Genomic DNA, 20,311 nt, shown 5'->3' with positions numbered 1-20,311 from the left:
ATGCCATGCCAACCTCTTAATATTAAAAATGTCACCCACTTAAAAATAAAAATACCATGCCAACCTCTTAACATTAAAAATGTCACCCTCTTAAAAGTAAAAATGCCACGTTAGTGACTATTAAAGTGCCATGATCTTAATAATAAAACAACCATGTTATTGCTAATACAAATGCCATGCTTTCAATAATAAAACTGGCATCCTGTTAGTAATAAAACTGCCATCCTTTAACAATAAAATGCCATGTTAATAATTATAATAATGCCATCCTCTTAATAAGAAAAAGCCATGTTAATAATAATAAAAATATCATGCTCTTAATAATAGAACGGTCATCCTCTTAATAATAAAAATGCCATATTATTAATTATTGTTGGGAAGGTTTAAGAAAAAATAAATTGCCATGCTACCTACAATAAAAAATGCACATGGCAAATTTGAAAAAAAAACCTTCTAAAAATTTAGGGATTTTTGTTCTTTAAAAAATGGAAAAGAAATTCGTTTTTAAAAAATCAAAAGAAAAAGAATTTAAAACATTTAACCTTCAAATATAGAAAAATGAGCATATGTGATCACAAAAATCACTTCAGTCGAAGTGGCAAAGTGTATCGGTCCTCCCACAGGATGTCCCGGGTTGGAGAACCCCATCCTCCCCGTTCACACCACTCGTCCTTTTTTAAGAGAGAAAAAGATGCGACGTTCGCCAGTTCTCTGTCTATAGTGAACGAGTCTGAATCGTTGACATGGCACAAGCCTTGCGCCGTGATTCGCGCTAGGAAAGTGGACGGCAACCAACGCGTTCGCCCAGATAACGTCCCCAACGAGGGTTCGCTGGATATCATTTCGGGAGAAAAAGAAGGGTCGGGGTACGGTTTTCTGTTTGTATATGGTTTGGTCGGGACTAAGCAAGTTGTGTAGTGTAAAGTGAAATATGTAAAAAGCATAGGAAAATATTAAAATTCTGAACTAAATAATAAATAAAGCATGTCGCCTGTTCTTTTTTGCTAATTGAATAAATAGCTCCTCCATTCCATATTAGTTGTCGCTGATTTAGTATAAGGTTGTACTAAATCAGGGAGAACTAATATGGAAGCGGAGGGAGGAACTGAAAATTACCCAGATTCTCTAACTGAATCACAATTATTGAATTAATAAAGTAAGCAATGTGGTGAAGTACTGTGCCAAAGGGGCTTACTCATTACATCACAGGGATATCACATCTACCAAGGATGGCCAAGAAAGTCCCCGGAGTGAATCGCGGACGCTGTAAACCTGTTCCAATTGGTTGGAGATCACTACATGGCGAATAGACTTGAGGTGGTCTTGTGAGAGGTCCTCTGTTCCGTATGTTCTCATGGTGACAAGTTCCCGTGTATGCTCAAGAGTACCCAGCACAAGGTCATCGGTGCGACATCTAAACGAACAGAAGCCATGGTTACCGAGGGAAACAAATTTGCCATTGCTAACGACCTCCTCCCCTGCCTCATCCACCATCGGGAACTCAACGATTGACAAGGATGGGCACCCTGCTGTGATGCTTGGGCTTGGTGAGTCGGCGGCGCAGACTGTGATCTTATAAGCGGTGATCTTTTTGGCGGCAGTTGAAAAGCCAAGGAAGAGGGGGCCATGAGGGGCGGCGCCTCCGGTGAATGGCAGATCCTTGTCATCCAGTTTCGCCCATTGCTCTGTCTCCAAGTTGAACATGTGCGTGCCCTTCTGCTCATCCGTCGACACCAGAATGCAGGAGCTCACGGCTGCAAAGGACCTGACCCAGACCACCGGCGGGAAGATGTAGTGCCTTGGGGAGAGCTCCCAGGGGAAGCAGGGCGGCCGGGGCAGTTGCTCCCATTTGCAGTCCACGAGACGGCCACTGACCACTCGCGCCTGGGAGAGGTCGAGGACCTCGAACCAGGGCACGAAATTAATCTCCCCCTTGATGGCAGGATCACGTGTCAGGGCATAGATCTTCTCGCCGACCGGTAGCAGGATGGGCCGGAACTTGGTCGACAAGAGCTTCGGTCCCGGGATCACCTGGTGCGTCCTGGTGTCGAAGACAATGGTCTCGGGGCCATAGTCAATGGGTGCGTTGCCGCCGACGCCGACGATCCACGGGCCGTGCCTCGACCGCACGGCGACGAAGGACATGCAGTGCTTGGACTCAAGGCGTGCGAGATGTCCTGGGATCGGTACCGGGGCGCGGCGGCGAGGGAAGAAGGGGTTCACCTTGACTATGGAGTAGGCGGGGCGAGTGACGTCATGGCCGACCACCAGGTACACCAACGGAGGCTCCGTATCGCAGCTGCCGGTACGGGCGATCTGGTGAGGGATTGCGGCCGCCTTCTCCGGCTTCCGCTTCTTGCCCCCGCGGGGAGGCGCTTCCGTGCGCCGTTTCCGCGGCATCTCCGGGTGCCGAGTTATGTTCCGAATTGCAGCGGGATTGCGGCGGTGACCTAGGGTTTGGGGCGGCTGGAGCTCGAGACGGGGAAAAGGTGAAAATCGGACGCGAGGACTGACCAAGCAAAAACAAGTGGTATTTCATGGAAAAAAATCGCGCCTGGGAGAATCTATCGTCCCCGTTCCATCTCAGTCTTACTTGAAGACAATACACATGCCACTGAATGCACATCGCCGAAAATCGAGAAATAAATCTAGAAATAAATGCGAGCACCGGGACTTGAACTCTGGTTGGCTGGGGATACCACAGTCCCTCTAACCATCCAACCACAAGTTCGTTACCGTCCCCATAGATCCTTGCCCGTAGTGCTGCCCCTGCACTAGCCAGCAGTCCCGCTCCCGCACCCTATTACTCAAATCTCCATCTCAAATTTACACCGCTCTCTGTTGCCGCCATGGATGAAGAGCGGAGTGTTGGAGATGTGAGGGAACACCAGATCCATGTCCCAAATCCGCACGCAGCCAAACACGGGCAAGTGTATGTGTGTTTTAAGCCATCATGGGTTTCATGGGTTCGTGGACATGGGCACCTGATCTGTGAGGGTCCTTCATGTCGATATCATGGTAATGTAGGTTTGTTTTTGCACGCGATTATTGATTATGTATATGTCTCGATGGACGTGTGCTTATTATGTAGTCTACACTGCTGAAATCGCTTGTTTCTTGGCCATAAATGGCATATTTATGAAAACAAAAACTGAATTATGAAGAAACACTAACGGCCGTACTTGCTTAGCTATTCTGACGAGGTCTCCCGTGAATGTTTTAGCCCCGATCTAAAACACTACTCCCTCCGTCCCATAATACTTAGGACAATCCTAAAACTTGAATAGTTTTGGAACAAAAGGAATATTTGAGAGGATGATTCTAGAAGACTCGTCAATAATTGTGGTGGAGTTGGACGAGAACAATAGAAGTATGCAAAGTTCCAGAGAAATATGTATAACAAGAAAATATCTAGGACTTGCATAACATTATAGTGTGTTCTTGAAGGTAGGTATTTTGGGTAAGATGGCATTTGTAGTAAAGATAGGTAATTTTCCTCAAGGTCATAAAGATTGGTCATCTAGTGTGGACTTCTGACTCTGAGTGGAAAGTCTTTCTCATACACCTCTTCCATCCAAAACCATTTTTCTGCATTTTTTTCTATGAATTTACTTAAATCTATATCAGAGCTTGACACACTAAGAGTAAAGCAAGTGATACAAGCTACCAGGTGAGAGAGGTAAAGATACAATTGTAGTGAAAGGTAGCCACCAATAATAGGTTGTACGTAGAATTTATATGTTTATTACAATTTTGTCCTATTATTAAATTAATTCTCATTCTTAAACTTAACTAATCTACTGTAAAATAGAATTTTAGGATCTTGCATAGCAGCCCACTCTCTCTGCTTGAATGATGAAAATATACGATTCATCTAGAGAATGGTTTAGGTTTCTCGACGTTTGAGAGTTATGATATCAACATCAATAGCTTCTCCTTGAAGAGCAATCCTTAAAAAAACTTAGTTACTTGAAGAACCATCCTTTTTTAAAACTAAACTTAGTATTGGATCAAAAATGGGTGAGGAGTATGTGTTAGCGAGGAATATTGCCAAGTCAATCATTTGATCACCTATTTTGTTAAGCTATTTTCTTATTGCAAATGTATCAAAATGAAGGGAAGAAGACACAAAGATTATTTTTAAAAAGTCTAATGAAAAAATTTGTGGGGTGGAATTTGTAGAGTATGAGAACCAGGCAAAACATGAAGCGGTGTTAATTGTTTTCTTAATACAAGAATGTATCCATGTGGACTCAATACCTTGTGATTTTGAGGATATGCTTGATCTTTTACTAGAAGATCCTCTGAAGAATTTTTAAGCGGTCAAATATGATTGCTCAATACAATCAACAAAAGATAGAAAATAGCTAATAATGAGTATATGACTAATGGGAAGCCTATTCTCTAAGAGAATTTTCCAAGATTTTCCCAAAAGTCTTAATAAGTTATGTATCAGATAAAACCAATATGGGTACTTGTCAGAAATTCAAAAAAATTCTAAATGAAAATGAAGCTCACCAGAGTTCACGTAGTGTCCAGGTTTTACTCAAAAGTTTATTCATTGGTTTAAATAAATAAGAGAAAAAAACTATTTTTCGTCCCTAGCCTCTTCGGGGAGCCTAGATTTTGTCCATTAATTCCCACACCAGGCTTTTGCACCCTTAACTCTTCAATACAGACAAGTTTTGTCCCATGACACGAGAAAAGCAATTTCATGCTTACTTGGTATGGTTTTGACTGGTCGTCACCCACGTGGCAATATTCTTCTCCCTTCTGATTTTAACTCACTTGGGTTGTTATTTGCACCCTTAACTCTTCAAAACAGACAAGTTTTGTCCCTTGACCCAAGGAAAGCAATTTCATGCTGACTTGGCATGGTTTTTGACCCGTCATCGCCCACGTAGCAATCTTCTTCTCCCTTATTTTTTTAACTCGTTTGGGCATTCCATCGAGCAGACAGCGCGCGCCAAGCAGCAGTAAGCAGTAGGAGGAGGTGGGTGTGGACCTGGTATGGCTTATGGCGGTGCATATAGGCAGTCGAGGCGTTATGGCACGACGAGGCTCGCGGTATGAACGTGTGTGGCCACGACACTATCATTGCTTGCGCAGCAATAGATACGTTGTCACCGCCTTTGTAGAGAAACATGTCACCAGTGTACTCGGTCCACACCCCAGAGGCACGGGTGATTGGTCCGACCACCATGGCTGGCAAGAACATGCCACCGGCTGGTGGCAACGGTGACACAGTGCAGGGTTCCGAGCCCTGCATTGGATGGCGCCATGAATTTGGGTTTCTCTAGTCCTCTACTCGGGCCGTGGTTGCCGGCACGGTGCACTCAGTGAACCCGCTCGCTAGGTGGGACGAGTGCTTCTACCTGCACGCGACTTCGTCTCTGCTTCCGATGCTAGCTTGGCGATCAGGTCGAAGCACCTGGGTATCGCATCGGCATGGTCGAAGCCGGAAGTGCACACTCAGCGGTCGCCTCTGAAGATCGCCAGACAATTATGTTGAGGCGGCTCGCGGTGCCCGAGGTGGGGGGCAGGAAGTCAATGTCGGACGACTGAATGGCACCGAGGCTGACAAGAGCGTGCAATGTTTCAGTTACTGAATGGGCCATTTTTACCGAGGCGGGCCGGTAAACGTGGTTATCACGGTCACCGAGAAATGCCGAGTATATGTCAAACGAAATATATAATTGAATTTTGAATTCAAAATATATGAAAATAGTTATAGACAACACATAAAAGAGCTACTTGAAGGAAATATGCCCTAGAGGCAATAATAAAGTTGTTAAATTTCCTTATATCATGATAAATGTTTATTATTCATGCTAGAATTGTATTAACTGGAAACTTAGTACATGTGTGAATACATAGACAAACAGTGTCACTAGTATGCCTCTACTTGACTAGCTCGTTAATCAAAGATGGTTAAGTTTCCTATCCATGGAGAAAGAGTTGTCATTTGATAAACGGGATCACATTATTAGAGAATGATGTGATTGACTTGACCCATCCGTTAGCTTAGCACGATGGTCATTTAGTTTGTTGCTATTGCTTTCTTCATAACTTATACATGTTCCTATGACTATGAGATTATGCAACCCCCGAATACCGGAGGAACACTTAGTGTGCTATCAAATGTCACAACGTAACTGAGTGATTATAAAGATGCTCCACAGGTGTCTCCGATGGTGTTTGTTCAGTTGGCATAGATCGAGATTAGGATTTGTCACTCCGAGTGTCGAAGAGGTATCTCTGGGCCCTCTCGGTAATGCACATCACTATAAGCCTTGCAAGCAATGTGACTAATGAGTTAGTTGCGGGGTGATGCATTACGAAACGAGTAAAGAGACTTGTCGGTAACGATATTGAACTAGGTATTGAGATACCGACGATCGAATCGCGGGCAAGTAACATACCGATGACAAAGGGAAACAATATGAGCATCCAGGTTCCACTATTGGTTATTGACCGGAGATGAGTCTCGGTCATGTCTACATAGTTCTCGAACCCGTAGGGTCCGCACGCTTAACGTTCTGTGACGATCGGTATTATGAGTTTATGTGTTTTGATGTACCGAAGGTTGTTCGGAGTCCCGGATGTGATCACGGACATGACGAGGAGTCTCGAAATGGTCGAGACATAAAGATCGATATATTGGATGGCTATGTTTGGACATCGGAATGGTTCCGGATGAGTTCGGGCATTTAACAGAGTACCGGGGGGTTACCGGAACCCCCCAGGGAGTGTATGGGCCTTATTGGGCCTTAGTGGGAGAGAGGAGGAGGCGGCCTAGGAGGGGGCGCCCCCCAAGCCCAATCCGAATTGGGAGGGGGCCCCCCTTTCCTTCCTCCCTCTCTCCTCCTTCCTTCCTCTCCTACTCCTACTTTGAAGGGGGGGAATCCTACTCCTGGTGGGAGTAGGACTCCCCTAGGGCGCGCCATAGAGAGGGTCGGCCCTCCCCTCCTCCACTCCTTTATATACGGGGGAGGGGGGCACCCCATGGACACACAAGTTGATCATTGTCTTAGCCGTGTGCGGTGCCCCCCTCCACCATAATCCACCTCGGTCATATCGTCGTAGTGCTTAGGCGAAGCCCTGCGCCGGTAGCTTCATCATCACCGTCATCACGCCGTCGTGCTGACGAAGCTCTCCCTCGACACTCAGCTGGATCAAGAGTTCGTGGGACATCACTGAGCTGAACGTGTGCAGATCGCGGAGGTGCCGTACTTTCAGTACTAGGATCGGTCGGATCGTGAAGACGTACGACTACATCAACCGCGTTGTCATAACGCTTCCGCTTACGGTCTACGAGGGTACGTGGACTACACTCTCCCCTCTCGTTGCTATGCATCACCATGATAGATCTTGCGTGTGCATAGGATTTTTTTTGAAATTAGTGCGTTCCCCAACACTACTAGCCCAGCGGAACGTCGTCTACTCGCGTGCTGTGAGGTTGCTAATTCGACTCTTGGGTCGTTTACTTTTCACATTTTGTAACCAGCTACCTCTTGAAGAGAAAAATAGGTTGTTGTCAACACGCCAGAACGAACTGAGATGCTACCATACTTTACTATAAATTCAACGTTTAAACTAAAAAAATCAGGTGCTGGAGAAAATGTAGTTGCTACATTTAGGGGGGGGGGGGGGGGGGGGGGAGGGGAGAGAGAGAGTGATGTGAACCATTCAAAAAAAGAGGGTAACGTGATATGATCAAATGAGTTAATTTGGTTCAAAACAATGCCACATCACCGATATCGCTTAAGATGAGTCAGATGATCAAACTTGTCTGATTTTGAGAGTTCAGAGTACAACTTGTCTCGTTTTGAAGTTGGAGGACAAAACCCCACACTTCTCGATTAGTTTGAGGGATGAAAAATAGTTTTTTTCTCAATAAACTACAACAAATCAATGTGTATGATCAATACTGTCTTGGTACAAGATAGCCCTTCAGTATAATACATCTTACCGTGCAATTAGGGATGCAATCTAGTGCCAATGAAATTTGAGATCTAATAAGGAGCAGAAGTGACCAAACGAAGAGCTAGCTAGTGCCTAGTGCTGAAACAATAGTACTCCAGGTTGTTGCCTGTTGGCAGTGCTTACATGGTTAACGCAGCAACCACCGACGAAGGATAAGCCAAATGACTGAGTGTATTTTCCAGGTTGAAAACCTGCCTCTGCTGCTTTGCTATGGCAACCGAATTGTTCCCGGAAACACCACCCTCCACCTGATAGTAGGTGCGATGAACAATTTCTACCTTGTCCAGCTTGGCGTCCGGACCGGGATCAACGCATCGAACGTCGAAAGAGGAGAAGCTGCCTTTCCCCATGGAGCACAGCAGCTGCCCCGGAACAATGGACAGCTCCCACTGTTGAATAAGTAGGCATTTTCCCATATAGTTTAATCCAGAAAAATAGTGGATAAAACATGAATAGCAAAATAGTGATGAAACTAGAAACTAACAACATTTCATTGAGACTAGTCATGTAATCGAAAACATAAGCAAAATGCATCATATCCATGTCAATCGCTACTAGCAATAAACCAAATGCTAGCCCTAACAGTGAGGATAAGATGACATACGACGCAGTAGCAGAAGGTGCAGATGTCCCGATCGTCATGTCGCTGAAGAGGTCGTTGACATCGGGGAAGAAGTCGTCATTGGGGAACTCGTCGTCGGTGATGTCGCCGTTCGCAGCCACGATGAACAAGAATCCAGCAGTCGCGCAAGGACGCTCCCCAAAAACCCGATCACCCGTCTCCCGTACCGGATCACAAGAGGCGAGGTTTCGGAGGCCTGCTGTCTCACTCTCCGGTGCACGCCAGGAAGCGAGATGGGAAAGAGATAGGCGGTGCAATTCTCTGGAACAATGCGAAGAGTTGTGTCTCGTTGGAAAGAGGAGCGACCTCTTATAGGAGTAATGAGATGAAACTGAAATGGACGCACTAATTCTCATTAAGGAGAGGAGAAACAAACGCACTAAAAATCCTATTAAGTGGTCAGTTTCATCTCCCATTAGTGGGCAAATTGTTTCAAGTTCTTGCATGACAAAATATACTAGCACGCACGGTATGAACAAACCAATGTACTAATGAAGAAATGAAACTGAAACCAAAGTATTGATGCCATCAATGAGGAGATGAATGTCACCATTCACCACCATTCAGTTTCATTTTCCATTAGGGCAAATATTTTAGCTTCTTTCTTATCATCCATGAACTTGCCACATGGGCCTATGGGATTTTCCTAGAAATTATTGGATATAAAAGATGGTCTTAATATCAATAATTCTAACAATCCCCCACCAGATCCCAGAGGCACATCAAGTTTGCATAAGGTTCCGAAACATTGTTTATATACCAGTATTTCGATGGAGACTGTTAAGTTGAACTTCCACCTAGAACTCCACGCTACACTCGTTCACAACTTGAACAGTGGACAGTGCCTTGAACTGCAAGTTTTGTGCAAACAAGTTTCGCGTAAAATACTTGACCGATACTAGACCGCTGAAAAACTTTCCCGCGGGTAGGAGCATATACGTCATACTCCGGGGCCTCTTCATGAGTTTATTAGAGAGCACCCAACTCTCACAGACTGCGACGTTTAACAGCCTAACTCATATAGGTGTGTTCTTTCTAGATGTTCTGTAGGACAACATCTTTGCCTACCCAAGCCATTCAGAACACATTCAGATAAATATCAGCCTACCATACAGATAAGGAGAGAACTACATCATAATGGAGTAGATCTTTATAAAATAAATATTCTCCTCTAAGTTATCCAAAAGCTTGTCTCGCCAATTCTAATTCACGGTATCTCCGATCACAAAGAATGGGTTGCCACCATGAACAACTTATATAGTGGGTCTCAATCCCATCTCGTGATAAACCCTTTGTGAAGGGGTCTGCCAGATTCTTCGATGTGTTTATATAGTCCAATGCTATAACTCCGGAGTTTCACATGAACCTGACAGATTTCAGTCTCCTTCTCACGTGTCTTGATGACTTCTTATTATCTTTAGAACTGTTTACCTTGACGATCACATTTTGATTATCACAATTCATAAGAATAGCTGGTATTGGTTTTTCAACCACCGGCAAGTCCATCAAAAGTTCTCGAAGCCATTCTGCTTCAACTGTTGCCATGTCTAACACTGTGAGTTCTGCTTCCATTGTTGACCTTGTTAAGATGGTCTGCTTGCAAGACTTCCAGGAAACAGCTGCACCACCAAGTGTAAACACATAACCACTTGTGGCTTTAAGCTCATCAGCATCAGATATCCAATTTGCATCACTATAACCTTCAAGTACTCTTGGATACCTGGTATAGTGAAGTCCATAACTCGCAGTACCTCTTAGATAGCGCATTATTCTCTCAAGTGCATGCCAATGAACATCTCCCGGGTTTGAAACGAATTGGCTTAGTTTACTCACAGAAAATGAGATGTCAGGCCTCGTAGCACTAGCTAAATACATAAGCGAGCCAATGATTTGAGAATATCTCAATTGATCCTTTGTTTCTCCTTCGTTCTTCCGAATCAAAACACTCGGATCATAAGGTGTCGGAGAAGGCTTGCAATCTGAATATCCAAAGCGATCCAGAATCTTCTCCACATAGTGAGACTGCAAGAGAGTGATCCCACCATCACCACCTCTTAAAAGCTTGATGTTCAAGATAACATCAGCTACTCCAAGGTCTTTCATCTCAAAGTTTTGATTCAGAAAATCTTTCACTTCCTGAATAACCTTGAGATTTGTTCCAAATATAAGTATGTCATCAACATACAAACATAATATAACTCCCTCGCCCCCACCATGGTGATAGTACACACACTTGTTGGCTTCGTTTGCAACAAAGCCCGTAGATGTCAAAGTTCTCTTGAACTTCTCATGCCATTGCTTAGGTGCTTGTTTCAAACCATACAAAGATTTCAACAATTTACACACTTTTCCTTCATGACCATCTACTACAAAACCATCGGGTTGTTCCATGTAAATTTCCTCCTCCAACTCTCCATTTAGGAAAGCTGTCTTAACGTCCATTTGATGAACGAGAAGATTGTGTGAGGCAGCCAATGAGAGCAGTACTCGAATGGTGGTCAAAATGGCCACAGGCGCATAAGTATCAAAGAAATCTTCACCTTCTTTTTTGGTATATCCCTTGGCTACAAGTCGCGCCTTGTACTTTTCAATTGTACCATCGGGCCTAAGCTTTTTCTTAAACACCCACTTACACCCTACAGCTTTACACCCATAAGGACGATTAGTGATCTCCCATGTCCCATTCGCCATGATGGAATCCATCTCGCTATGCACAACTTCTTTCCAGTAGTCAGCATCAGGAGATGAATAAGCTTCTGAAATAGAAGTGGGAGTATCATTCACGAGATACACAATGAAATCTTCACCAAATGACTTTGTGGTCCTTTGTCTCTTGCTCCTTCTAGGAGCTTCATTGTCATCCTCCTCATGAATATCTATGTGTTTCTTCTCGGAATGTTCCAATGGAACAGTAGGTCTGGGAGTTGTCTCTGACCTCTGACTAGATGAGCTAGGCATATCCTCAAAGAAAGTCGCATCATTCGACTCCATGATTGTACCAACATTCATGTCAAGTACCTCAGATTTCACCACTAGAAATCTATAGCCAATGCTATGGAAAGCATAACCCAGGAAAATGCAATCAACTGTTTTTGGCCCAAGCTTACGCTTCTTGGTAATTGGTACATTGACCTTCGCCAAACAACCCCAAGGTCGTAAGTAGGAAAGTTTAAGGCCCTGTTTGGTTCAGCTTTTATCGATGGATTCCGCTGCCGTGCAGCAGAATCTGAACCAAAGGGCGAACCCAGCAGAATCTGATTCCAGAAATCCGCTGCCAAAATCTGAACCAAAAGCGGAAGCAGCCCAGGACGTTCTTTCCAAAATCTGATTCCGCTGTGGGCCAAAATCTGAAAAAGCTGTATCAGCTGGTTTGCCAAATGACCTACATCTTTTTCACATCAGATTTTCCACAGCTGTTTTTCCACAGCTGCTTTTTCACAGCTGCTTTTAGAAATCCACAGCCGAACCAAACAGGGCCTAAGCCTTTTCCTTTCCCATTCTTCGAACGGGGTAATCTCTTTGTTCTTTGTGGGAACTCTATTTAGGACATGACTTGCAGTCATCAAAGCCTCCCCCACCATTCCTTGGAAAGTCCCGCTGTATCTAACATCGCATTAACCAAATCAGTTAGAGTTCGGTTCTTTCGTTCGGCAACCCCGTTTGACTGGGGGAATAGGGAGGTGTCCTCTCATGTATTATACCATGTTCCTCACAAAATAAATTGAACTCGTTGGAAAAATACTCTCCACCGCGATCCGACCTAAGCCTTTTGATTTTTCGATCGAGTTGATTCTCCGTTTCGGCTTTATAGATTTTAAAGTAGTGCAAAGCCTCATCTTTTGTTTTCAACAAATATATCATGCAATATCTAGTAGAGTCATCGATTAGAATCATGAAATATCTTTTTCCACCTTTTGTCAACACACCATTCATCTCGCAAAGATCTGAATATATGAGTTCAAGTGGTGACAAATTCCTCGCCTCAGCAGTCGTATGAGACTTGCGAGGTTGCTTTGCTTGCCAACAAACTTGGCACTTAGAACCTTTGACAATTGTGAATTTCGGGATTAAACTCAAATTTGCTAGCCGTGTCATGACACCAAAGTTAATATGACAAAGTCGTGAATGCCAAACATTTGATTCGGTTTCACTGCAAATATGATTAATAACTTTAGTGCAAAAGTCTGACAAAGATAAGCAGAACAAGCCTCCGCTGTCATAGCCTTTCCCAACAAATTGTCCACACTTAGATACTACAACCTTATTGGACTCAAATACCAATTTATAACCATCTCGACACAAACGAGAACCGCTGACGAGATTTTTATTTATAGTAGGGACATGTTGCATGTTCTTCAGTCGCACGATCTTTCCCGAAGTAAACTTCAGATCGACCGTACCAACACCATGAACAGAAGCATGTGTCCCATTTCCCATCAGCACGGGTGTAGTTCTCGTGACCTGATAAGAAGAAAACATGTTTATGTCAGAACACACATGTACATTGGCACCGGTGTCAATCCACCAATCTGGAGAATGACATACTGAAAGAATGGTAGGAAATTTACCATACCCGACATCTTTCATGTCAACATCGCCAATAACAACATTAGCGGTCTTACTATTGTTCTCATTCTGACGCATGTCCCAGCGGTCCTTGCAGGATGAAGCTCAATGCTCTTCATTGCCACATACATGGCACTTTCCTTTCTTCTTATAAGTATCCTTCTTCTTCTTGAAGTTGACAGGTTGTGGGGCTTTGTACTTGCCATCAAATTTTCCTTTGCCCACACAATTATTTTTGTTCTTGGGTTTGTGGTTTTGGAAATTTCTCTTTTGTACCAAATTGGCACTAGTATTCCCCTCATAGAAACGAGCACGTGTGTCTTTTGCCCTCGCCTTCTCTTCCACATCAAGAGTGCCAATTAGATTGACAACAGTAAATTCTTGCCTCTTATGCTTCAGAGAGGTAGCAAAATTCCTCCACGAAGGTGGAAGCTTGGAATGATGCCTCCGGTAATGAATTTGTCCGGTAACACACAATTGAGATGCTCAAGTTCTTTAGTGAGTGACTGAATCTCATGAGCCTGCTCAACAACGGAGCGGTCATCAGTCATCTTGTAGTCATGGTACTGTTCCATGATATACAACTCACTTCTTGCGTCCGCGACTCCAAACTTGGCTTCGAGCGCATCCCACATATCTTTACCGACCATGATGGTCATGAATGGATCGACAATCTTGTCGCCAAGAACACTCAAGACAGCACCTCTAAAGAGGGTGTCTGTAGCCTGGAAAGCTTGCTCCTGCTCAGCAGTCAGCTCTCCCTCTGGCTTGCCTTTAGAGGCGTGAAAACAGTTCATGGTGGTAAGCCAAAGAACTGCCCTCGCACGCCACCTCTTATAGTTCACGCCCTCAAATGGTGCGGGCTTGAGAGTTGCAGCAAAAGCAATAGGAGAAAATTGCCTACACATATCAGGTTTTTGGATTGTTGAATAAGTAGGCATTTTCCCATATAGTTTAATCCAGAAAAATAGTGGATAAAACATGAATAGCAAAATAGTGATGAAACTAGAAACTAACAACATTTCGTTGAGACTAGTCATGTAATCGAAAACATAAGCAAAATGCATCATATCCATGTCAATCGCTACTAGCAATAAACCAAATGCTAGCCCTAACAGTGAGGATAAGATGACATACGACGCAGTAGCAGAAGGTGCAGATGTCCCGATCGTCATGTCGCTGAAGAGGTCGTTGACGTCGGGGAAGAAGTCGTCGTTGGGGAACTCGTCGTCGGTGATGTCACCGTTCGCAGCCACGATGAACAAGAATCCAGCAGTCGCGCAAGGACGCTCCCCAAAAACCTGATCACCCGTCTCCCATACCGGATCACAAGAGGCGAGATTTCGGAGGCCTGCTGTCTCACTCTCCGGTGCACGCCAGGAAGCGAGATGGGAAAGAGATAGGCGGTGCAATTCTCTGGAACAATGCGAAGAGTTGTGTCTCGTTGGGAAGAGGAGCGACCTCTTATAGGAGTAATGAGATGAAACTGAAATGGACACACTAATTCTCATTAAGGAGAGGAGAAACAGACGCACTAAAAATCCTATTAAGTGGTCAGTTTCATCTCCCACGCAAATCGTTTCAAGTTCTTGCATGACAAAATATACTAGCACGCACGGTATGAACAAACCAATGTACTAATGAAGAAATGAAATTGGAACCAAAATATTGATGCCATCAATGAGGAGATGAATGTCACCATTCACCACCATTCAGTTTCATTTTCCATTAGCGCAAATATTTAGCTTCTTTCTTGTCATGCATGAACGTGCCACATGGGCTTATGGGATTTTCCTAAAAATTATTGGATATAAAAGATGGTCTTAATATCAATAATTCTAACACCCACTGCTCGGCGTCCACGTCGAAGGCGCAGGTGCCCGTACCCTTGTCTTGTTCTACGGAGAGCAGGATGTGGGAGCCAACAACCGCGTAGGCGGAGACGCGAACCTTGATCCGGTCGCGGTACTCCAGCGGGTTGATGAGGCACGGGAAGATTGGCGGCGGCGGCAGCTGGCGCCACCCGAGATCATCCCCGACGTCGTTGAGGTCGAGGACATGGAACCATGGCATGAAGTCCCGCCCCGGCACGACGGAGGGGCGGCGGGAGAGCGCGTGGAGCTTGCAGCCGTGCGCGATCAGGACGGGATGCATCTTGGAGTAGACGAGGCGGGGGGCGATGTACTCGGCGGGGGGCGATGTACTCGGCGGAGGCCTTAGGGTCGTAGAGGGTGGTTCGGTCCAGGCCGAGGCCCGCGATCCGGGGCCCGTACGCCGTCCCCACCGCCGTGAACGACATGCCGTGTTTGCTGGATCTGATCAGTCGGCGTGTGGCGCCGCCCGCGGCGACCTCGATGACGGAGTGGGTGGGCTCGTCGAGTCCGTGCTCCACCACAAGGTATATCGGCTGCTTCGCCGTGGCAGTCTCGCTAGGCTCAGAAGAGGCCTTCTGCTTCTTCTCATTCCCCGAACGAACGAGAGTAGGCCGAGCTCGAGTTCTCGGTCTCGCCGCCGCGGCGTGCTTATTCGCCCTTCTCCTCTTCTTGCCCTGCATCATCGGCATCACGCAAATCGGATTCGTTTCCAGGACGACGACGACGACGGCGGTGAGTAGCCTGCTCTATTTTTCGGCGACGAACGGGGGAATCGAGAAGAGGCGAGCGGGCGGCGGCGACTTATAATAAACAAACATGAGAAACCCTAGTCTCTCGCGTGTTCTTCGCGGCCGAGAAGAGGGATACGAGAGCTATCTCGCCTGTAACGAGATGGAAGCTCGTCTCGTTTGAAGGGTTTTTACTCTCCCGTCGTTCCTGGACTGGCCCGTTTCGATGTTTCTTTTTCCATTGGCTTCTCGTTCGCTCGCTTTTGCTGTTTGTTTGTTTGGTCCGGTTGTCTACTGCTTTTTTCTTTATCTTTTTCATCATTCTGTCTTTTCTTTCGATTTTCCTTGCTTCTTTCATGCTTTCTTTGGTTTTCTCTGTTTTTTGTTTTTCCATGGTTTTCGCTGTTCGTTTGTTACTTTTCCCTTTTCCCCTTCGTTTTTCTTTGGGTTTTATATCTTTTTTGGTTTTTTTTCTTTATTTTTTCTTGGATTTCACTGTTTCCATTGGTTTTCTGTTCTTTTCCTTTGTTGGTTTTATTTGTTTCTTTCCGGTTTCAATTGTTTTTCTTCATTTCTTTTTTGTGTGTGTTTTTATCGGTTTATAATTCCCACAAGATTGCAGAGGAAACTATACTTAATCGAAAGTGTTTCTTATTGTAGAGCCAATGCTTAGCAAGAGATTCAAGAATCTACTATGAAAGTACTTGGCCAGGGATGATCCCCTTCGCCTAGAAGTGCAGGTCATCGAAACAAAAGATATTCACCATGGTGTTGAGGAAATATATCAACTCCACAAAGAATCTAAGCCAACAAAAATAGCTTGACACAATATAATACACATCAGATCCGAATAATCAGATATGCAATGACACGAACCTCCCTACAATCATGACATCACCAGAAGTAACTTTATTCAGAAAAAAAACTAAGATCACCACTAGACGCCAATGAAGAATACAAAATTCTTGAATATCCAAGGTCCCCTCCCCCCTCTCAGTGCCAAGATGGCAGCATGAGGGGTGGTGACCAAAAGTAAAGTATCTCTGGCGGCAGCGACTGCTGCTCCTCTCCAAGGAAACCCTCATGCGTAGGCGTTGGTATTTGGGACCGAGTCAATTGTAGGCAATGTTCTCATCCCTCCATCTTGATGTGCATCCATGCTTGGGCCTTGAAATTTCACTTAGGCTTCTTTCATTCTTCTTGCCTCTTTGACTTGGTATTCTTATCTTTTTCGCCTTGTTAACTCCTTGACCAAGATCAATATCCTCTCCTCTATGCCTTAAGGTGTCACTTCGGCACCGAGAGGTGGAGGAGAGGGATTCTTATGTCTTGTCTTTTGTGTAGTCACACTAACGTCGCTCCGACGGTGATGACAACACCATCATGAAAAAAAAAACAACTCTAGCTCCAATCCCATCTTAGTGATCCTTGTGGAGGAGCCTGGAAGTCTACATATCCGTTTTTCATCATGGATGTCGGGTTGGTTATATGTGTCATGTGATGGCACGGCTCCATGTGCATTGTCAGTTGCAACTTCTTTAACAACCTCTTATCAAGTCTTTGTGAACAAGATCATCTGGTTGGTCTGGCGATAGCGGATGCCTTCCAAGATTGGGGTGACCCCCTACCATACAGATATGTTTGGTGCGGTTGCCAATCTCAATTGTACGCAATGCTCTACTATTGAGACAATTCAACGAGATTTGTTCCTCTAGAGGTCTTTGCAGGTACTTCAATAGTTGGATCTCTCGATGTTGTTGATTGTCAGCGAGATATGGTGGTGCAACGACGACAAAGTTGCGGCGCCGGCAATGGGGCACATAATTCTAGTTGCAATATCCCTTTTATTTAGGGTCATTTTTGTATATATGAGTACGGGTACCCTATATCAGGTTGTATCTAAAATTCAATTGATCTAATATAAATCAGATTTCTTTATCAAAAAAATATATAAATCAGATTTGAGTAAAAAAACTTGTTGACCCTGATTATTGTGTTGTCCAAATTTTGGTCAAGTTCACCTACAAAAAAGGTGTTATGCGCGTATCGTAAAATCTCAAGATGATATGCCGGCCCAGTCTCTTGTAGGTGCTCATAGGGGCAGGGTGTGCGTGTGTGCGTTCATAGAGATGAGTGTAGGCGCGTATATATGAGCGCTTGCGCTTGTACTGTGTTAAAAAAAGTTAGTGGGCAAACGTGCATTGGCATGCTAAAATAACCATTCAGACAAACACCAAAATATTAATCATGACAAGAAAAATGATAAGAGAGCGAGCTTTGACCATCCTTCCCAACACGCCCCCTAATCTTTTGTCCCGCGTTGCAATCTGTGGGACCATCGTCACTGCTTAGATCGCCCATGACTGCTTGCGCACCGGTCCCCTTATTTTGAGCGGCTTCGAATTTGCATCACCTTGTATTTAAATCAGCATTATTTTGGACCACCATAGACACGATATTGTAAGCAGAGGGGGTACGTACAATATTGGATGGATAGGATTGTACAGCGCTAAAGTAGACCCACGCTCGGTCAACGGCAGGTACGTAGTGCACGTGGGCTGTTACGAGCTAGAACGAACAATCCATTTTGTTTTGAGCGTACATCATTCTGAAGATAAGGAAGCGTCCAGTCCACAAGTGTGCAAAGACGTGGCACCCAACTTGACCGGCCGAGCAATTCAAAGGCAAAACTGACAAACATGCTGACACAGTCACGCATGCATGCGCGCTTAGGGAGGAGACCGGTCCAGTCAGGAAGATAAGGTGGTCAAGAAGGTGCTTGGATCATGCATGGACCTACTTCAAAATCTCAGTCAAATCAAGATGCATTTGGCCTGCTGATTTATATTCTTCTGAAGTCTGATGTCTTTAGCTCACCGGAAGAGCTGTGTGGTCCTTCAGCTTTCGTCTAGGGGTCAATCCGGCTCTTTGTAGAGCAGCTCCTAGCTTAAGCTTCTTGACCGGCGTTGCACTCTTTGGCCCAGCCTCTCCCCTATGCGGTTGTAACCTTTCTTTGTGAACGCTACGTACACTCATCGAAAGACACTTGCAGTTTATTTATCAAGGACAGGACTTCACAATAAATTATTTCCATTTTTTTAACTACTCCCTCCGTATTATGGGACGAACGGAGTAGTAAACAATGTTTCATGTCAAAAAAAAAGTAAACTATGTTTTACAAACATGATGCAATTGAGAAAATACAGTAAAAACGCTATGCGGTTGAAAAGTGTAATTGAAATACATGGTTCAAAACCGCGATGCATTGTTAATTGCACGAAAGAATACAGTTGAATCAAATGCAATGTTGTCAACTGCAGGAAAATGCAGTTGAATCAACTGCATCACATATATTTTAATTGCATTGTTTACTAGATTCTTAATTAGGAGTAAACATGTAATCTTAGGATCTCCCTTAGTTAATAGGAATTATATAACAATCAATAGGAGCGTCTCTGGCTATTTTTTCTAATAAACAAATATATGGAAACTAACAAGAGTCAATTAAATTGTTCCAATTGACATCTGCGCCATATGCATAAATTTATCAGATCCCACGTCCATGTTTTTGCCTTCAAATCTATCATGCTATGTATGGAGAACCGGGGAAGACGGTATTAAAGGAATTATGTGTATTATTGTTAACCACTGACTATTTTTCTGTGGATCTTTGGTAAATGAGGAATATGTATATATGGGATTTTATGTACGTACATGAATGTACTACATTCATTCCAAAGTATATAAAGCTCATATAGAAAGCATCCAAGAATATCTTTAAACTTTGACTATCTATGCAGGCATACAGTGTTCTTGTTGATTGGTGAAATTAAAAGTATCTTTCGTTTCTTTGTATTGCATTTACTATGATATTTATATGTAAAGCAATCATCAGAATTACATCCTGAGGACTGTGACATGTCTAAACACCGTGTATATTTATATCTTGCAGCAATTGACGGGGAGTCTTTTGCTAATATTGATTATTTTTCCAATAAGTTTTGGGCTATTGTGGTTGTATATGACAAACTATAAAATGTGGTTAAAGGTAGAAAAGAGACCTCCCCGCCGATCAAACACAGGTGGGCGAACTTGCACCCGTAAGCTCTAGCCATCCAAGGCAGCGGTTGGTTCTCGTAGTAGGATTTTTACGAAGGACATGTGAATTACACTCAGCATGGAAGCAACTATTGGAGTCCACATCAAGAAATGACACCCTGAGAAAGGATTTTTGGCTGAAATTAGGTGGGTTATAAATTCCGGTACACAATATGAAATAGAATAAGATCTTGGAATGATATGATAAACTCCAATATATGCTCATCATAAGCCCCTGGAGGAGGCAAGCAAATTGAATGGAATGAAATGAAAAGGAAACAAGGAAGAGAGCCCAATATAGAAATTTTGGTGCTTCTACATCTGACAAATAAAAATATTTCATTATACAAGAAATTTTGCTTTTCGACTTAATATGTCAATACAGTACTTAGATAGACTTTTTGATTGCCATAAGATAAAAAAAGAGGACCACATCA

General features: G+C 44.1%; 1 protein-coding gene across 1 annotated transcript; it reads right to left on the bottom strand.

Annotated features, from left to right (window-relative positions):
- Nucleotides 1-994: 994 nt before the first annotated feature.
- LOC123075225 (uncharacterized) lies at nt 995-2,522 on the bottom strand. The gene has a single exon (XM_044497887.1). It carries the CDS (start codon nt 2,398-2,400, stop codon nt 1,204-1,206), a length of 1,197 nt encoding a protein of 398 aa, XP_044353822.1. The 5' UTR covers nt 2,401-2,522; the 3' UTR covers nt 995-1,203.
- Between the last annotated feature and the right edge of the window lie 17,789 nt (nt 2,523-20,311).

Source organism: Triticum aestivum, chromosome 3D (genome assembly GCF_018294505.1).
Source record: "Triticum aestivum cultivar Chinese Spring chromosome 3D, IWGSC CS RefSeq v2.1, whole genome shotgun sequence".
In the NCBI taxonomy this organism is placed as follows: domain Eukaryota; kingdom Viridiplantae; phylum Streptophyta; class Magnoliopsida; order Poales; family Poaceae; genus Triticum; species Triticum aestivum.
The sequence above is the reverse complement of the archived record's forward strand: the minus strand, read 5'-3'. Positions and strand labels throughout refer to the sequence as shown.

Coding starts and splice junctions, on each gene's coding strand:
- LOC123075225 (XM_044497887.1), bottom strand. CDS start 2,400: ATGCCGCGGAAACGGCGCACGGAAGCGCCTCCCCGCGGGGGCAAGAAG.